The sequence below is a fragment of the Hyperolius riggenbachi genome, chromosome 9 (genome assembly GCF_040937935.1).
Source record: "Hyperolius riggenbachi isolate aHypRig1 chromosome 9, aHypRig1.pri, whole genome shotgun sequence".
NCBI lineage: Eukaryota > Metazoa > Chordata > Amphibia > Anura > Hyperoliidae > Hyperolius > Hyperolius riggenbachi.
In genome coordinates, this window is record NC_090654.1 from 1,383,661 (window position 1) to 1,399,184 (window position 15,524).

Genomic DNA, 15,524 nt, shown 5'->3' on the forward strand with positions numbered 1-15,524 from the left:
AACTTCCATAAACTAGGAGAGCCGCTGCACATGCAAAACTTCCATAAACTATGAGAGCCGCTGCACATGCAAAACTTCCATAAACTATGAGAGCCGCTGCACATGCAAAACTTCCATAAACTAGGAGAGCCGCAGCACATGCAAAACTTCCATAAACTAGGAGAGCCGCCGCACATGCAAAAGTTCCATAAACTAGGAGAGCCGCAGCACATGCAAAACTTCCATAAACTAGGAGAGCCGCTGCACATGCAAAACTTCCATAAACTAGGAGAGCCGCAGCACATGCAAAACTTCCATAAACTAGGAGAGCCGCAGCACATGCAAAACTTCCATAAACTAGGAGAGCCGCTGCACATGCAAAACTTCCATAAACTAGGAGAGCCGCTGCACATGCAAAACTTCCATAAACTAGGAGAGCCGCTGCACATGCAAAACTTCCATAAAGAACTGTGGGAGCCGCTGCACATGCAAAACTTCCATAAACTATGAGAGCCGCTGCACATGCAAAACTTCCATAAACTATGAGAGCCGCTGCACATGCAAAACTTCCATAAACTAGGAGAGTCGCTGCACATGCAAAACTTCCATAAACTAGGAGAGCCGCTGCACATGCAAAACTTCCATAAACTAGGAGAGCCGCTGCACATGCAAAACTTCCATAAACTAGGAGAGCCGCTGCACATGCAAAACTTCCATAAACTAGGAGAGCCGCAGCACATGCAAAACTTCCATAAACTATGAGAGTCGCTGCACATGCAAAACTTCCATAAACTATGAGAGCCGCTGCACATGCAAAACTTCCATAAACTATGAGAGTCGCTGCACATGCAAAACTTCCATAAACTAGGAGAGCCGCAGCACATGCAAAACTTCCATAAACTAGGAGAGTCGCTGCACATGCAAAACTTCCATAAACTATGAGAGCCGCTGCACATGCAAAACTTCCATAAAGAACTGTGGGAGCCGCTGCACATGCAAAACTTCCATAAACTATGAGAGTCGCTGCACATGCAAAACTTCCATAAACTAGGAGAGCCGCTGCACATGCAAAACTTCCATAAACTAGGAGAGCCGCTGCACATGCAAAACTTCCATAAACTAGGAGAGCCGCTGCACATGCAAAACTTCCATAAACTAGGAGAGCCGCTGCACATGCAAAACTTCCATAAACTAGGAGAGCCGCTGCACATGCAAAACTTCCATAAACTATGAGAGCCGCTGCACATGCAAAACTTCCATAAACTATGAGAGCCGCAGCACATGCAAAACTTCCATAAACTATGAGAGCCGCAGCACATGCAAAACTTCCATAAACTATGAGAGCCGCTGCACATGCAAAACTTCCATAAACTAGGAGAGCCGCTGCACATGCAAAACTTCCATAAACTATGAGAGCCGCAGCACATGCAAAACTTCCATAAACTATGAGAGCCGCTGCACATGCAAAACTTCCATAAACTAGGAGAGCCGCTGCACATGCAAAACTTCCATAAACTATGAGAGTCGCTGCACATGCAAAACTTCCATAAACTAGGAGAGCCGCTGCACATGCAAAACTTCCATAAAGAACTGTGGGAGCCGCTGCACATGCAAAACTTCCATAAAGAACTGTGGGAGCCGCTGCTAGCTCCCCCCTTCCCTGCACTACAGCCGGCTGGGCCTCACCTTTGCATCTGTTCCCATAACCAAGTCTTTCAGCTCGATGATTTTGTCATTAATTGATGAGCGATATCTTTTCTCGATAATATTATGTGTGGTTCTTCTCTCGCCCTCTTTGGGCACCTCTGGCTGCTTCATCGCCCCAGGAACTTGCTTGATTGCCATCTTCTCTTGTCCCATCATCAGTGGCATGGTAGTCAGAATCGTGCCACTGCCGCCCACCAGAGTCTGCAACAACACAATTTACATACAATTACAGTCTATTGTGGTCAGATTGTGTGCTCCTCCCTCCCCTAATCACACATGGAAATAGACTCTTCTTGTCACAATGCTAGGAGCACTCAGAGGACCCACAGATGCACTATAAAGCAAGAATGCATCCAATAACCTGGCTTCCAACTCCATATAGTTATCCTGCTTGACTTAGACCCAAAACAGCATCAACTGTGCACTAATCACTTTAGACACTTAACACTACAGAGTGCATAGTCCTGTCAGCTGCAAAGTGCTGCAGAAGAAGTCCCCTGCAGAGTCCTCCCGCTGACAGCATTACACAATGACCGGTATCATACCCTGCAGAGTCCTCCCGCTGACAGCACTACACAATGACAGGTATCACACTCTGCAGAGTCCCCCCGCTGACAGCACTACACAATGACAGGAATCACACCCTGCAGAGTCCTCCCGCTGACAGCACTACACAATGACAGGTATCAGGCCCTGCAGAGTCCTCCCGCTGACAGCACTACACAATGACAGGTATCACACCCTGCAGAGTCCTCCCGCTGACTGCACTACACAATGACAGGAATCACACCCTGCAGAGTCCTCCCGCTGACAGCACTACACAATGACAGGTATCACACTCTGCAGAGTCCCCCCGCTGACAGCACTACACAATGACAGGTATCACACCCTGCAGAGTCCTCCCGCTGACTGCACTACACAATGACAGGAATCACACCCTGCAGAGTCCTCCCGCTGACAGCACTACACAATGACAGGTATCACACTCTGAAGAGTCCCCCCGCTGACAGCACTACACAATGACAGGTATCACACCCTGCAGAGTCCTCCCACTGACAGCACTACACAATGACAGGTATCACACCCTGCAGAGTCCCCCCGCTGACAGCACTACACAATGACAGGTATCACACCCTGCAGAGTCCTCCCGCTGACAGCACTACACAATGACAGATATCACACTCTGCAGAGTCCTCCCGCTGACAGCACTACACAATGACAGGTATCAGGCCCTGCAGAGTCCTCCCGCTGACAGCACTACACATTGACAGGTATCAGGCCCTGCAGAGTCCCCCCCCCGCTGACAGCACTACACAATGACAGGTATCACACCCTGCAGAGTCCTCCCGCTGACTGCACTACACAATGACAGGAATCACACCCTGCAGAGTCCTCCCGCTGACAGCACTACACAATGACAGGTATCACACTCTGCAGAGTCCCCCCGCTGACAGCACTACACAATGACAGGTATCACACCCTGCAGAGTCCTCCCACTGACAGCACTACACAATGACAGGTATCACACCCTGCAGAGTCCCCCCGCTGACAGCACTACACAATGACAGGTATCCCACCCTGCAGAGTCCTCCCGCTGACAGCACTACACAATGACAGGTATCAGAGCCTGCAGAGTCCTCCCGCTGACAGCACTACACAATGACAGGTATCAGGCCCTGCAGAGTCCCCCCGCTGACAGCACTACACAATGACAGGTATCCCACCCTGCAGAGTCCTCCCGCTGACAGCACTACACAGTGACAGGTATCATACCCTGCAGAGTCCCCCCGCTGACAGCACTACACAATGACAGGTATCCCACCCTGCAGAGTCCCCCCGCTGACAGCACTACACAATGACAGGTATCCCACCCTGCAGAGTCCTCCCGCTGACAGCACTACACAATGACAGGCATCATACCCTGCAGAGTCCTCCCGCTGACAGCACTACACAATGACAGGTATCACACCCTGCAGAGTCCTCCCGCTGACTGCAGGGTGTGATACCTGTCATTGTGTAGTGCTGTCAGCGGGAGGACTCTGCAGGGTGTGATACCTGTCATTGTGTAGTGCTGTCAGCGGGAGGACTCTGCAGGGTATGATACCTGTCATTGTGTAGTGCTGTCAGCGGGAGGACTCTGCAGGGTGTGATACCTGTCATTGTGTAGTGCTGAGTCCTCCCGCTGACAGCACTACACAATGACAGGTATCATACCCTGCAGAGTCCTCCCGCTGACAGCACTACACATTGACAGGTATCAGGCCCTGCAGAGTCCCCCCGCTGACAGCACTACACAATGACAGGTATCCCACCCTGCAGAGTCCTCCCGCTGACAGCACTACACAATGACAGGTATCACACTCTGCAGAGTCCTCCCGCTGACAGCACTACACAATGACAGGTATCAGGCCCTGCAGAGTCCTCCCGCTGACAGCACTACACATTGACAGGTATCAGGCCCTGCAGAGTCCCCCCCCGCTGACAGCACTACACAATGACAGGTATCCCACCCTGCAGAGTCCTCCCGCTGACAGCACTACACAATGACAGGTATCACACTCTGCAGAGTCCTCCCGCTGACAGCACTACACAATGACAGGTATCAGGCCCTGCAGAGTCCTCCTGCTGACAGCACTACACAATGACAGGTATCATACCCTGCAGAGTCCTCCCGCTGACAGCACTACACAATGACAGGTATCAGGCCCTGCAGAGTCCTCCCGCTGACAGCACTACACATTGACAGGTATCAGGCCCTGCAGAGTCCTCCCGCTGACAGCACTACACAATGACAGGTATCATACCCTGCAGAGTCCTCCCGCTGACAGCACTACACAATGACAGGTATCACACCCTGCAGAGTCCTCCCGCTGACAGCACTACACAATGACAGGTATCACACCCTGCAGAGTTCTCCTGCTGACAGCACTACACAGTGACAGGTATCACACCCTGCAGAGTCCCCCCGCTGACAGCACTACACAATGACAGGTATCCCACCCTGCAGAGTCCTCCCGCTGACAGCATTACACAGTGACAGGTATCAGGCCCTGCAGAGTCCTCCCGCTGACAGCACTACACAATGACAGGTATCACACCCTGCAGAGTCCTCCCGCTGACAGCATTACACAGTGACAGGTATCAGAGGCTGCAGTGTCCTCCCGTAATACACAATGACAGTTGGTACCTGGAGAGCCGCAGTCTGCAGAGGAGTAGCTAGTGTGGTGATTTGTGGATTCTGAACTGTAGTCATCATCGGACTCCCGTCTGCCTTCAGCGTAGTCAGCACCAGGGACTCCGTCTTAATGATCTGAGGCTGCACCAAAACCTGCAGACGGAGATTCTTTATATTTAGCATTTTAGCAAAAAAAACAAAACAAACATTTCTTATCAGATGTGCTGGTCGCATACACCATAATCTGACCAGTAACGATCGCAGCACACATTGCCGTGCTGCTGTCACCAGTCACGTGTGTGTAGCCGCCGTCACCAGTCACGTGTGTGTAGCCGCCGTCACCAGTCACGTGTGTGTAGCCGCCGTCACCAGTCACGTGTGTGTAGCCGCCGTCACCAGTCACGTGTGTGTAGCCGCCGTCACCAGTCACGTGTGTGTAGCCGCCGTCACCAGTCACGTGTGTGTAGCCGCCGTCACCAGTCACGTGTGTGTAGCCGCCGTCACCAGTCACGTGTGTGTAGCCGCCGTCACCAGTCACGTGTGTGTAGCCGCCGTCACCAGTCACGTGTGTGTAGCCGCCGTCACCAGTCACGTGTGTGTAGCCGCCGTCACCAGTCACGTGTGTGTAGCCGCCGTCACCAGTCACGTGTGTGTAGCCGCCGTCACCAGTCACGTGTGTGTAGCCGCCGACACCAGTCACGTGTGTGTAGCCGCCGACACCAGTCACGTGTGTGTAGCCGCCGACACCAGTCACGTGTGTGTAGCCGCCGACACCAGTCACGTGTGTGTAGCCGCCGACACCAGTCACGTGTGTGTAGCCGCCGACACCAGTCACGTGTGTGTAGCCGCTGACACCAGTCACGTGTGTGTAGCCGCTGTCACCAGTCACGTGTGTAGCCGCTGTCACCAGTCACGTGTGTAGCCGCTGTCACTAGTCACATGTGTAGAGCTGCTGTCACCAGTCACGTGTGTGTAGCCGCTGTCACTAGTCACGTGTGTGTGTAGCCGCTGTCACCAGTCACGTGTGTGTAGCCGCTGTCACCAGTCACGTGTGTAGAGCTGCTGTCACTAGTCACGTGTGTGTAGCTGCTGTCACTAGTCACGTGTGTAGAGCTGCTGTCACTAGTCACGTGTGTGTAGCTGCTGTCACCAGTCACGTGTGTAGAGCTGCTGTCACTAGTCACGTGTGTAGAGCTGCTGTCACTAGTCACGTGTGTAGAGCTGCTGTCACTAGTCACGTGTGTAGAGCTGCTGTCACTAGTCACGTGTGTAGAGCTGCTGTCACTAGTCACGTGTGTAGAGCTGCTGTCACCAGTCACGTGTGTAGAGCTGCTGTCACTAGTCACGTGTGTAGAGCTGCTGTCACTAGTCACGTGTGTAGAGCTGCTGTCACTAGTCACGTGTGTAGAGCTGCTGTCACTAGTCACGTGTGTAGAGCTGCTGTCACCAGTCACGTGTGTAGAGCTGCTGTCACTAGTCACGTGTGTAGAGCTGCTGTCACTAGTCACGTGTGTAGAGCTGCTGTCACCAGTCACGTGTGTGTAGCTGCTGTCACTTGTCACGTGTGTGTAGCTGCTGTCACTTGTCACGTGTGTAGAGCTGCTGTCACCAGTCACGTGTGTAGAGCTGCTGTCACCAGTCACGTGTGTGTGTAGCCGCTGTCACCAGTCACGTGTACACCTGGAGGCATGGACACACTGCAGGGCCACCTGGCGTCTGTTTTCAGGCCTATGTGAGGCCACAGCAAGGCTACCTGAAAATGTGCTGATGTTCTTCCATCCAGAGTTATACTTACAGGAACTTGCTGGACCTGCGGAGTCACAGTCTGCATGGTGGCCGGAGTCAGTGTCTGGATAGTGCTCTGTGTGGCTGGGCTCAGGGTCTGGATGGTCCCATTAGCGGTCTGAGTCAGCACCCTCTGGGCCTGGACAGTCTGTAGCTGCTGCTGGATAGCGATGGGCTGGACCTGCTGGGTGGTCATGATGCTTGGAACCTGTTGCTGCAATACTGGGGGCATAAATATCACCCATTACAGCAATCCGACAACAGTGCAAAGCCAACACAGGCAGAGACATCTATACACCATCATCCATTACAGCAATCCGACAACAGTGCAAAGCCACCACAGGCAGAGACATCTATACACCATCATCCATTACAGCAATCCGACAACAGTGCAAAGCCACCACAAGCAGAGAGACATCTATACACCATCATCCATTACAGCAATCCAACAACAGTGCAAAGCCAACACAGGCAGAGAGACATCTATACACCATCATCCATTACAGCAATCCGACAACAGTGCAAAGCCAACACAGGCAGAGACATCTATACACCATCATCCATTACAGCAATCCGACAACTGTGCAAAGCCAACACAGGCAGAGAGACATCTATACACCATCATCCATTACAGCAATCCAACAACAGTGCAAAGCCAACACAGGCAGAGACATCTATACACCATCATCCATTACAGCAATCCAACAACACTGCAAAGCCAACACAGGCAGAGACATCTATACACCATCATCCATTACAGCAATCCGACAACTGTGCAAAGCCAACACAGGCAGAGACATCTATACACCATCATCCATTACAGCAATCCGACAACTGTGCAAAGCCAACACAGGCAGAGAGACATCTATACACCATCATCCATTACAGCAATCCAACAACTGTGCAAAGCCAACACAGGCAGAGACATCTATACACCATCATCCATTACAGCAATCCAACAACAGTGCAAAGCCAACACAGGCAGAGACATCTATACACCATCACCCATTACAGCAATCCGACAACAGTGCAAAGCCAACACAGGCAGAGACATCTATACCCCATCATCCATTACAGCAATCCGACAACAGTGCAAAGCCAACACAGGCAGAGACATCTATACACCATCACCCATTACAGCAATCCGACAACAGTGCAAAGCCACCACAGGCAGAGAGACATCTATACACCATCAATCCATTACAGCAATCCAACAACAGTGCAAAGCCAACACAGGCAGAGACATCTATACACCATCATCCATTACAGCAATCCAACAACTGTGCAAAGCCAACACAGGCAGAGAGACATCTATACACCATCACCCATTACAGCAATCCAACAACTGTGCAAAGCCAACACAAGCAGAGACATCTATACACCATCATCCATTACAGCAATCCGACAACTGTGCAAAGCCACCACAGGCAGAGACATCTATACACCATCATCCATTACAGCAATCTGACAGCAGTGCAAAGCCACCACAGGCAGAGACATCTATACACCATCATCCATTACAGCAATCCGACAACTGTGCAAAGCCACCACAGGCAGAGACATGTATACACCATCACCCATTACAGCAATCCGACAACCGTGCAAAGCCAACACAGGCAGAGAGACATCTATACACCATCATCCATTACAGCAATCCGACAACAGTGCAAAGCCAACACAGGCAGAGACCTCTATACACCATCATCCATTACAGCAATCCGACAACAGTACAAAGCCAACACATCTATACACCATCATCCATTACAGCAATCCCGACAACTGTGCAAAGCCAACACAGGCAGAGAGACATCTATACACCATCATCCATTACAGCAATCCAACAACAGTGCAAAGCCAACACAGGCAGAGACATGTATACACCATCACCCATTACAGCAATCCGACAACCGTGCAAAGCCAACACAGGCAGAGAGACATCTATACACCATCATCCATTACAGCAATCCGACAACAGTGCAAAGCCAACACAGGCAGAGACCTCTATACACCATCATCCATTACAGCAATCCGACAACAGTACAAAGCCAACACATCTATACACCATCATCCATTACAGCAATCCCGACAACTGTGCAAAGCCAACACAGGCAGAGAGACATCTATACACCATCATCCATTACAGCAATCCAACAACAGTGCAAAGCCAACACAGGCAGAGACATCTATACACCATCACCCATTACAGCAATCCAACAACAGTGCAAAGCCAACACAGGCAGAGACATCTATACACCATCATCCATTACAGCAATCCAACAACACTGCAAAGCCAACACAGGCAGAGACATCTATACACCATCATCCATTACAGCAATCCGACAACTGTGCAAAGCCAACACAGGCAGAGACATCTATACACCATCATCCATTACAGCAATCCGACAACTGTGCAAAGCCAACACAGGCAGAGAGACATCTATACACCATCATCCATTACAGCAATCCAACAACTGTGCAAAGCCAACACAGGCAGAGACATCTATACACCATCATCCATTACAGCAATCCAACAACAGTGCAAAGCCAACACAGGCAGAGACATCTATACACCATCACCCATTACAGCAATCCGACAACAGTGCAAAGCCAACACAGGCAGAGACATCTATACACCATCACCCATTACAGCAATCCGACAACAGTGCAAAGCCACCACAGGCAGAGATACATCTATACACCATCATCCATTACAGCAATCCAACAACTGTGCAAAGCCAACACAGGCAGAGACATCTATACACCATCAATCCATTACAGCAATCCAACAACAGTGCAAAGCCAACACAGGCAGAGACATCTATACACCATCATCCATTACAGCAATCCAACAACTGTGCAAAGCCAACACAGGCAGAGACATCTATACACCATAACCCATTACAGCAATCCGACAACAGTGCAAAGCCAACACAGGCAGAGACATCTATACACCATCATCCATTACAGCAATCCAACAACTGTGCAAAGCCACCACAGGCAGAGACATCTATACACCATCATCCATTACAGCAATCCGACAACCGTGCAAAGCCAACACAGGCAGAGAGACATCTATACACCATCATCCATTACAGCAATCCGACAACAGTGCAAAGCCAACACAGGCAGAGAGACATCTATACACCATCATCCATTACAGCAATCCAACAACAGTGCAAAGCCAACACAGGCAGAGACATCTATACACCATCATCCATTACAGCAATCCAACAACTGTGCAAAGCCAACACAGGCAGAGAGACATCTATACACCATCACCCATTACAGCAATCCAACAACTGTGCAAAGCCAACACAAGCAGAGACATCTATACACCATCATCCATTACAGCAATCCGACAACAGTGCAAAGCCAACACAGGCAGAGACATCTATACACCATCATCCATTACAGCAATCCGACAACTGTGCAAAGCCAACACAGGCAGAGAGACATCTATACACCATCATCCATTACAGCAATCCAACAACTGTGCAAAGCCAACACAGGCAGAGACATCTATACACCATCATCCATTACAGCAATCCAACAACAGTGCAAAGCCAACACAGGCAGAGACATCTATACACCATCACCCATTACAGCAATCCGACAACAGTGCAAAGCCAACACAGGCAGAGACATCTATACACCATCACCCATTACAGCAATCCGACAACAGTGCAAAGCCACCACAGGCAGAGAGACATCTATACACCATCATCCATTACAGCAATCCAACAACTGTGCAAAGCCAACACAGGCAGAGACATCTATACACCATCAATCCATTACAGCAATCCAACAACAGTGCAAAGCCAACACAGGCAGAGACATCTATACACCATCATCCATTACAGCAATCCAACAACTGTGCAAAGCCAACACAGGCAGAGACATCTATACACCATCACCCATTACAGCAATCCGACAACAGTGCAAAGCCAACACAGGCAGAGACATCTATACACCATCATCCATTACAGCAATCCAACAACTGTGCAAAGCCACCACAGGCAGAGACATCTATACACCATCATCCATTACAGCAATCCGACAACCGTGCAAAGCCAACACAGGCAGAGAGACATCTATACACCATCATCCATTACAGCAATCCAACAACAGTGCAAAGCCAACACAGGCAGAGACATCTATACACCATCATCCATTACAGCAATCCAACAACTGTGCAAAGCCAACACAGGCAGAGAGACATCTATACACCATCACCCATTACAGCAATCCAACAACTGTGCAAAGCCAACACAAGCAGAGACATCTATACACCATCATCCATTACAGCAATCCGACAACAGTGCAAAGCCAACACAGGCAGAGACATCTATACACCATCATCCATTACAGCAATCCGACAACTGTGCAAAGCCACCACAGGCAGAGACATCTATACACCATCATCCATTACAGCAATCCGACAGTGCACAGCCAACACAGGCAGAGACATCTATACACCATCATCCATTACAGCAATCCGACATCAGTGCAAAGCCACCACAGGCAGAGACATCTATACACCATCATCCATTACAGCAATCCGACAACTGTGCAAAGCCACCACAGGCAGAGACATCTATACACCATCATCCATTACAGCAATCCGACAACCGTGCAAAGCCAACACAGGCAGAGAGACATCTATACACCATCATCCATTACAGCAATCCGACAACAGTGCAAAGCCAACACAGGCAGAGACGTCTATACACCATCATCCATTACAGCAATCCGACAACAGTGCAAAGCCAACACAGGCAGAGAGACATCTATACACCATCACCCATTACAGCAATCCCACAACAGTGCAAAGCCAACACAGGCAGAGACATCTATACACCATCAGCCATTACAGCAATCCGACATCAGTGCAAAGCCAACACAGGCAGAGAGACATCTATACACCATCATCCATTACAGCAATCCAACAACCGTGCAAAGCCAACACAGGCAGAGAGACATCTATACACCATCATCCATTACAGCAATCCAACAACCGTGCAAAGCCAACACAGGCAGAGACATCTATACACCATCATCCATTACAGCAATCCGACATCAGTGCAAAGCCACCACAGGCAGAGACATCTATACACCATCATCCATTACAGCAATCCGACAACTGTGCAAAGCCAACACAGGCAGAGACATCTATACACCATCATCCATTACAGCAATCCGACAACTGTGCAAAGCCAACACAGGCAGAGACATCTATACACCATCATCCATTACAGCAATCCGACATCAGTGCAAAGCCAACACAGGCAGAGACATCTATACACCATCATCCATTACAGCAATCCAACAACAGTGCAAAGCCAACACAGGCAGAGAGACATCTATACACCATCATCCATTACAGCAATCCGACAACAGTGCAAAGCCAACACAGGCAGAGAGACATCTATACACCATCATCCATTACAGCAATCCGACAACTGTGCAAAGCCAACACAGGCAGAGAGACATCTATACACCATCATCCATTACAGCAATCCCACAACAGTGCAAAGCCAACACAGGCAGAGACATCTATACACCATCATCCATTACAGCAATCCAACAACTGTGCAAAGCCAACACAGGCAGAGAGACATCTATACACCATCATCCATTACAGCAATCCGACAACAGTGCAAAGCCAGCACAGGCAGAGAGACATCTATACACCATCATCCATTACAGCAATCCAACAACTGTGCAAAGCCAACACAGGCAGAGACCTCTATACACCATCATCCATTACAGCAATCCGACAACTGTGCAAAGCCAACACAAGCAGAGACATCTATACACCATCATCCATTACAGCAATCCGACAACTGTGCAAAGCCAACACAGGCAGAGACATCTATACACCATCACCCATTACAGCAATCCGACAACTGTGCAAAGCCAACACAAGCAGAGACATCTATACACCATCATCCATTACAGCAATCCGACAACTGTGCAAAGCCAACACAGGCAGAGATATCTATACACCATCACCCATTACAGCAATCCAACAACTGTGCAAAGCCACCACAGGCAGACACATCTATACACCATCATCCATTACAGCAATCCGACAACTGTGCAAAGCCACCACAGGCAGAGACATCTATACACCATCATCCATTACAGCAATCCCACAACAGTGCAAAGCCAACACAGGCAGAGACATCTATACACCATCATCCATTACAGCAATCCCACAACAGTGCAAAGCCAACACAGGCAGAGACATCTATACACCATCATCCATTACAGCAATCCGACAACTGTGCAAAGCCAACACAGGCAGAGAGACATCTATACACCATCATCCATTACAGCAATCCAACAACTGTGCAAAGCCAACACAGGCAGACACATCTATACACCATCATCCATTACAGCAATCCGACAACTGTGCAAAGCCAACACAGGCAGAGACATCTATACACCATCATCCATTACAGCAATCCGACATCAGTGCAAAGCCACCACAAGCAGAGACATCTATACACCATCATCCATTACAGCAATCCGACAACAGTGCAGCAGAGACATCTATACACCATCATCCATTACAGCAATCCAACAACAGTGCAAAGCCAACACAGGCAGAGACATCTATACACCATCATCCATTACAGCAATCCAACAACAGTGCAAAGCCACCACAAGCAGAGAGACATCTATACACCATCATCCATTACAGCAATCCGACAACAGTGCAAAGCCAACACAGGCAGAGACGTCTATACACCATCATCCATTACAGCAATCCGACAACAGTGCAAAGCCAACACAGGCAGAGACATCTATACACCATCATCCATTACAGCAATCCGACAACACTGCAAAGCCAACACAGGCAGAGAGACATCTATACACCATCATCCATTACAGCAATCCGACAACAGTGCAAAGCCACCACAGGCAGGGACATCTATACACCATCATCCATTACAGCAATCCGACAACTGTGCAAAGCCAACACAGGCAGGGACATCTATACACCATCATCCATTACAGCAATCCGACAACAGTGCAAAGCCAACACAGGCAGAGAGACATCTATACACCATCATCCATTACAGCAATCCGACAACAGTGCAAAGCCAACACAGGCAGAGACATCTATACACCATCATCCATTACAGCAATCCGACAGCAGTGCATAGCCAACACAGGCAGAGAGACATCTATACACCATCATCCATTACAGCAATCCAACAACTGTGCAAAGCCAACACAGGCAGAGACATCTATACACCATCATCCATTACAGCAATCCGACAGCAGTGCAAAGCCAACACAGGCAGAGAGACATCTATACACCATCATCCATTACAGCAATCCGACAACTGTGCAAAGCCAACACAGGCAGAGACATCTATACACCATCATCCATTACAGCAATCCAACAACTGTGCAAAGCCACCACAGGCAGAGACATCTATACACCATCATCCATTACAGCAATCCGACAACAGTGCAAAGCCAACACAGGCAGAGACATCTATACACCATCATCCATTACAGCAATCCAACAACTGTGCAAAGCCAACACAGGCAGAGAGACATCTATACACCATCATCCATTACAGCAATCCGACAACTGTGCAAAGCCAACACAGGCAGAGAGACATCTATACACAATCATCCATTACAGCAATCCGACAACAGTGCAAAGCCAACACAGGCAGAGACATCTATACACCATCATCCATTACAGCAATCCAACAACTGTGCAAAGCCAACACAGGCAGAGACATCTATACACCATCATCCATTACAGCAATCCAACAACAGTGCAAAGCCACCACAGGCAGAGACATCTATACACCATCACCCATTACAGCAATCCAACAACTGTGCAAAGCCAACACAGGCAGAGAGACATCTATACACCATCATCCATTACAGCAATCCAACAACTGTGCAAAGCCAACACAGGCAGAGACAGCTATACACCATCATCCATTACAGCAATCAGACATCAGTGCAAAGCCAACACAGGCAGAGAGACATCTATACACCATCACCCATTACAGCAATCCGACAACAGTGCAAAGCCAACACAGGCAGAGACATCTATACACCATCACCCATTACAGCAATCCGACATCAGTGCAAAGCCAACACAGGCAGAGACATCTATACACCATCATCCATTACAGCAATCCAACAACTGTGCAAAGCCAACACAGGCAGAGACATCTATACACCATCATCCATTACAGCAATCCAACAACAGTGCAAAGCCAACACAGGCAGAGACATCTATACACCATCACCCATTACAGCAATCCAACAACTGTGCAAAGCCACCACAGGCAGAGAGACATCTATACACCATCACCCATTACAACAATCCGACAACAGTACAAAGCCACCACAGGCAGAGACATCTATACACCATCATCCATTACAGCAATCCAACAACAGTGCAAAGCCACCACAGGCAGAGACATCTATACACCATCACCCATTACAGCAATCCAACAACTGTGCAAAGCCAACACAGGCAGAGAGACATCTATACACCATCATCCATTACAGCAATCTGACAACAGTGCAAAGCCAGCACAGGCAGAGAGACATCTATACACCATCATCCATTACAGCAATCCGACAACTGTGCAAAGCCAACACAGGCAGAGACATCTATACACCATCACCCATTACAGCAATCCAACAACAGTTCAAAGCCAACACAGGCAGAGACATCTATACACCATCACCCATTACAGCAATCCGACAACAGTGCAAAGCCAACACAGGCAGAGACATCTATACACCATCATCCATTACAGCAATCCGACAACTGTGCAAAGCCACCACAGGCAGAGACATCTATACACCATCATCCATTACAGCAATCCAA

At 49.0% G+C, this 15,524-nt stretch overlaps 1 protein-coding gene across 1 annotated transcript in view; it reads right to left on the reverse strand.

Moving 5' to 3' along the window:
* Positions 1-15,524, reverse strand: part of SREBF2 (sterol regulatory element binding transcription factor 2) — a 178,048-nt gene that overhangs the window by 144,282 nt on the left and 18,242 nt on the right. Inside the window, exons 3-5 of the mRNA XM_068252792.1 lie at positions 6,657-6,868; positions 4,874-5,014; positions 1,666-1,887 (exon numbers count right to left, since the gene is read on the reverse strand). Of these exons, the coding sequence (XP_068108893.1) occupies positions 1,666-1,887; positions 4,874-5,014; positions 6,657-6,868 (575 nt within the window). The remainder of the gene's footprint in view (positions 1-1,665; positions 1,888-4,873; positions 5,015-6,656; positions 6,869-15,524) is intronic.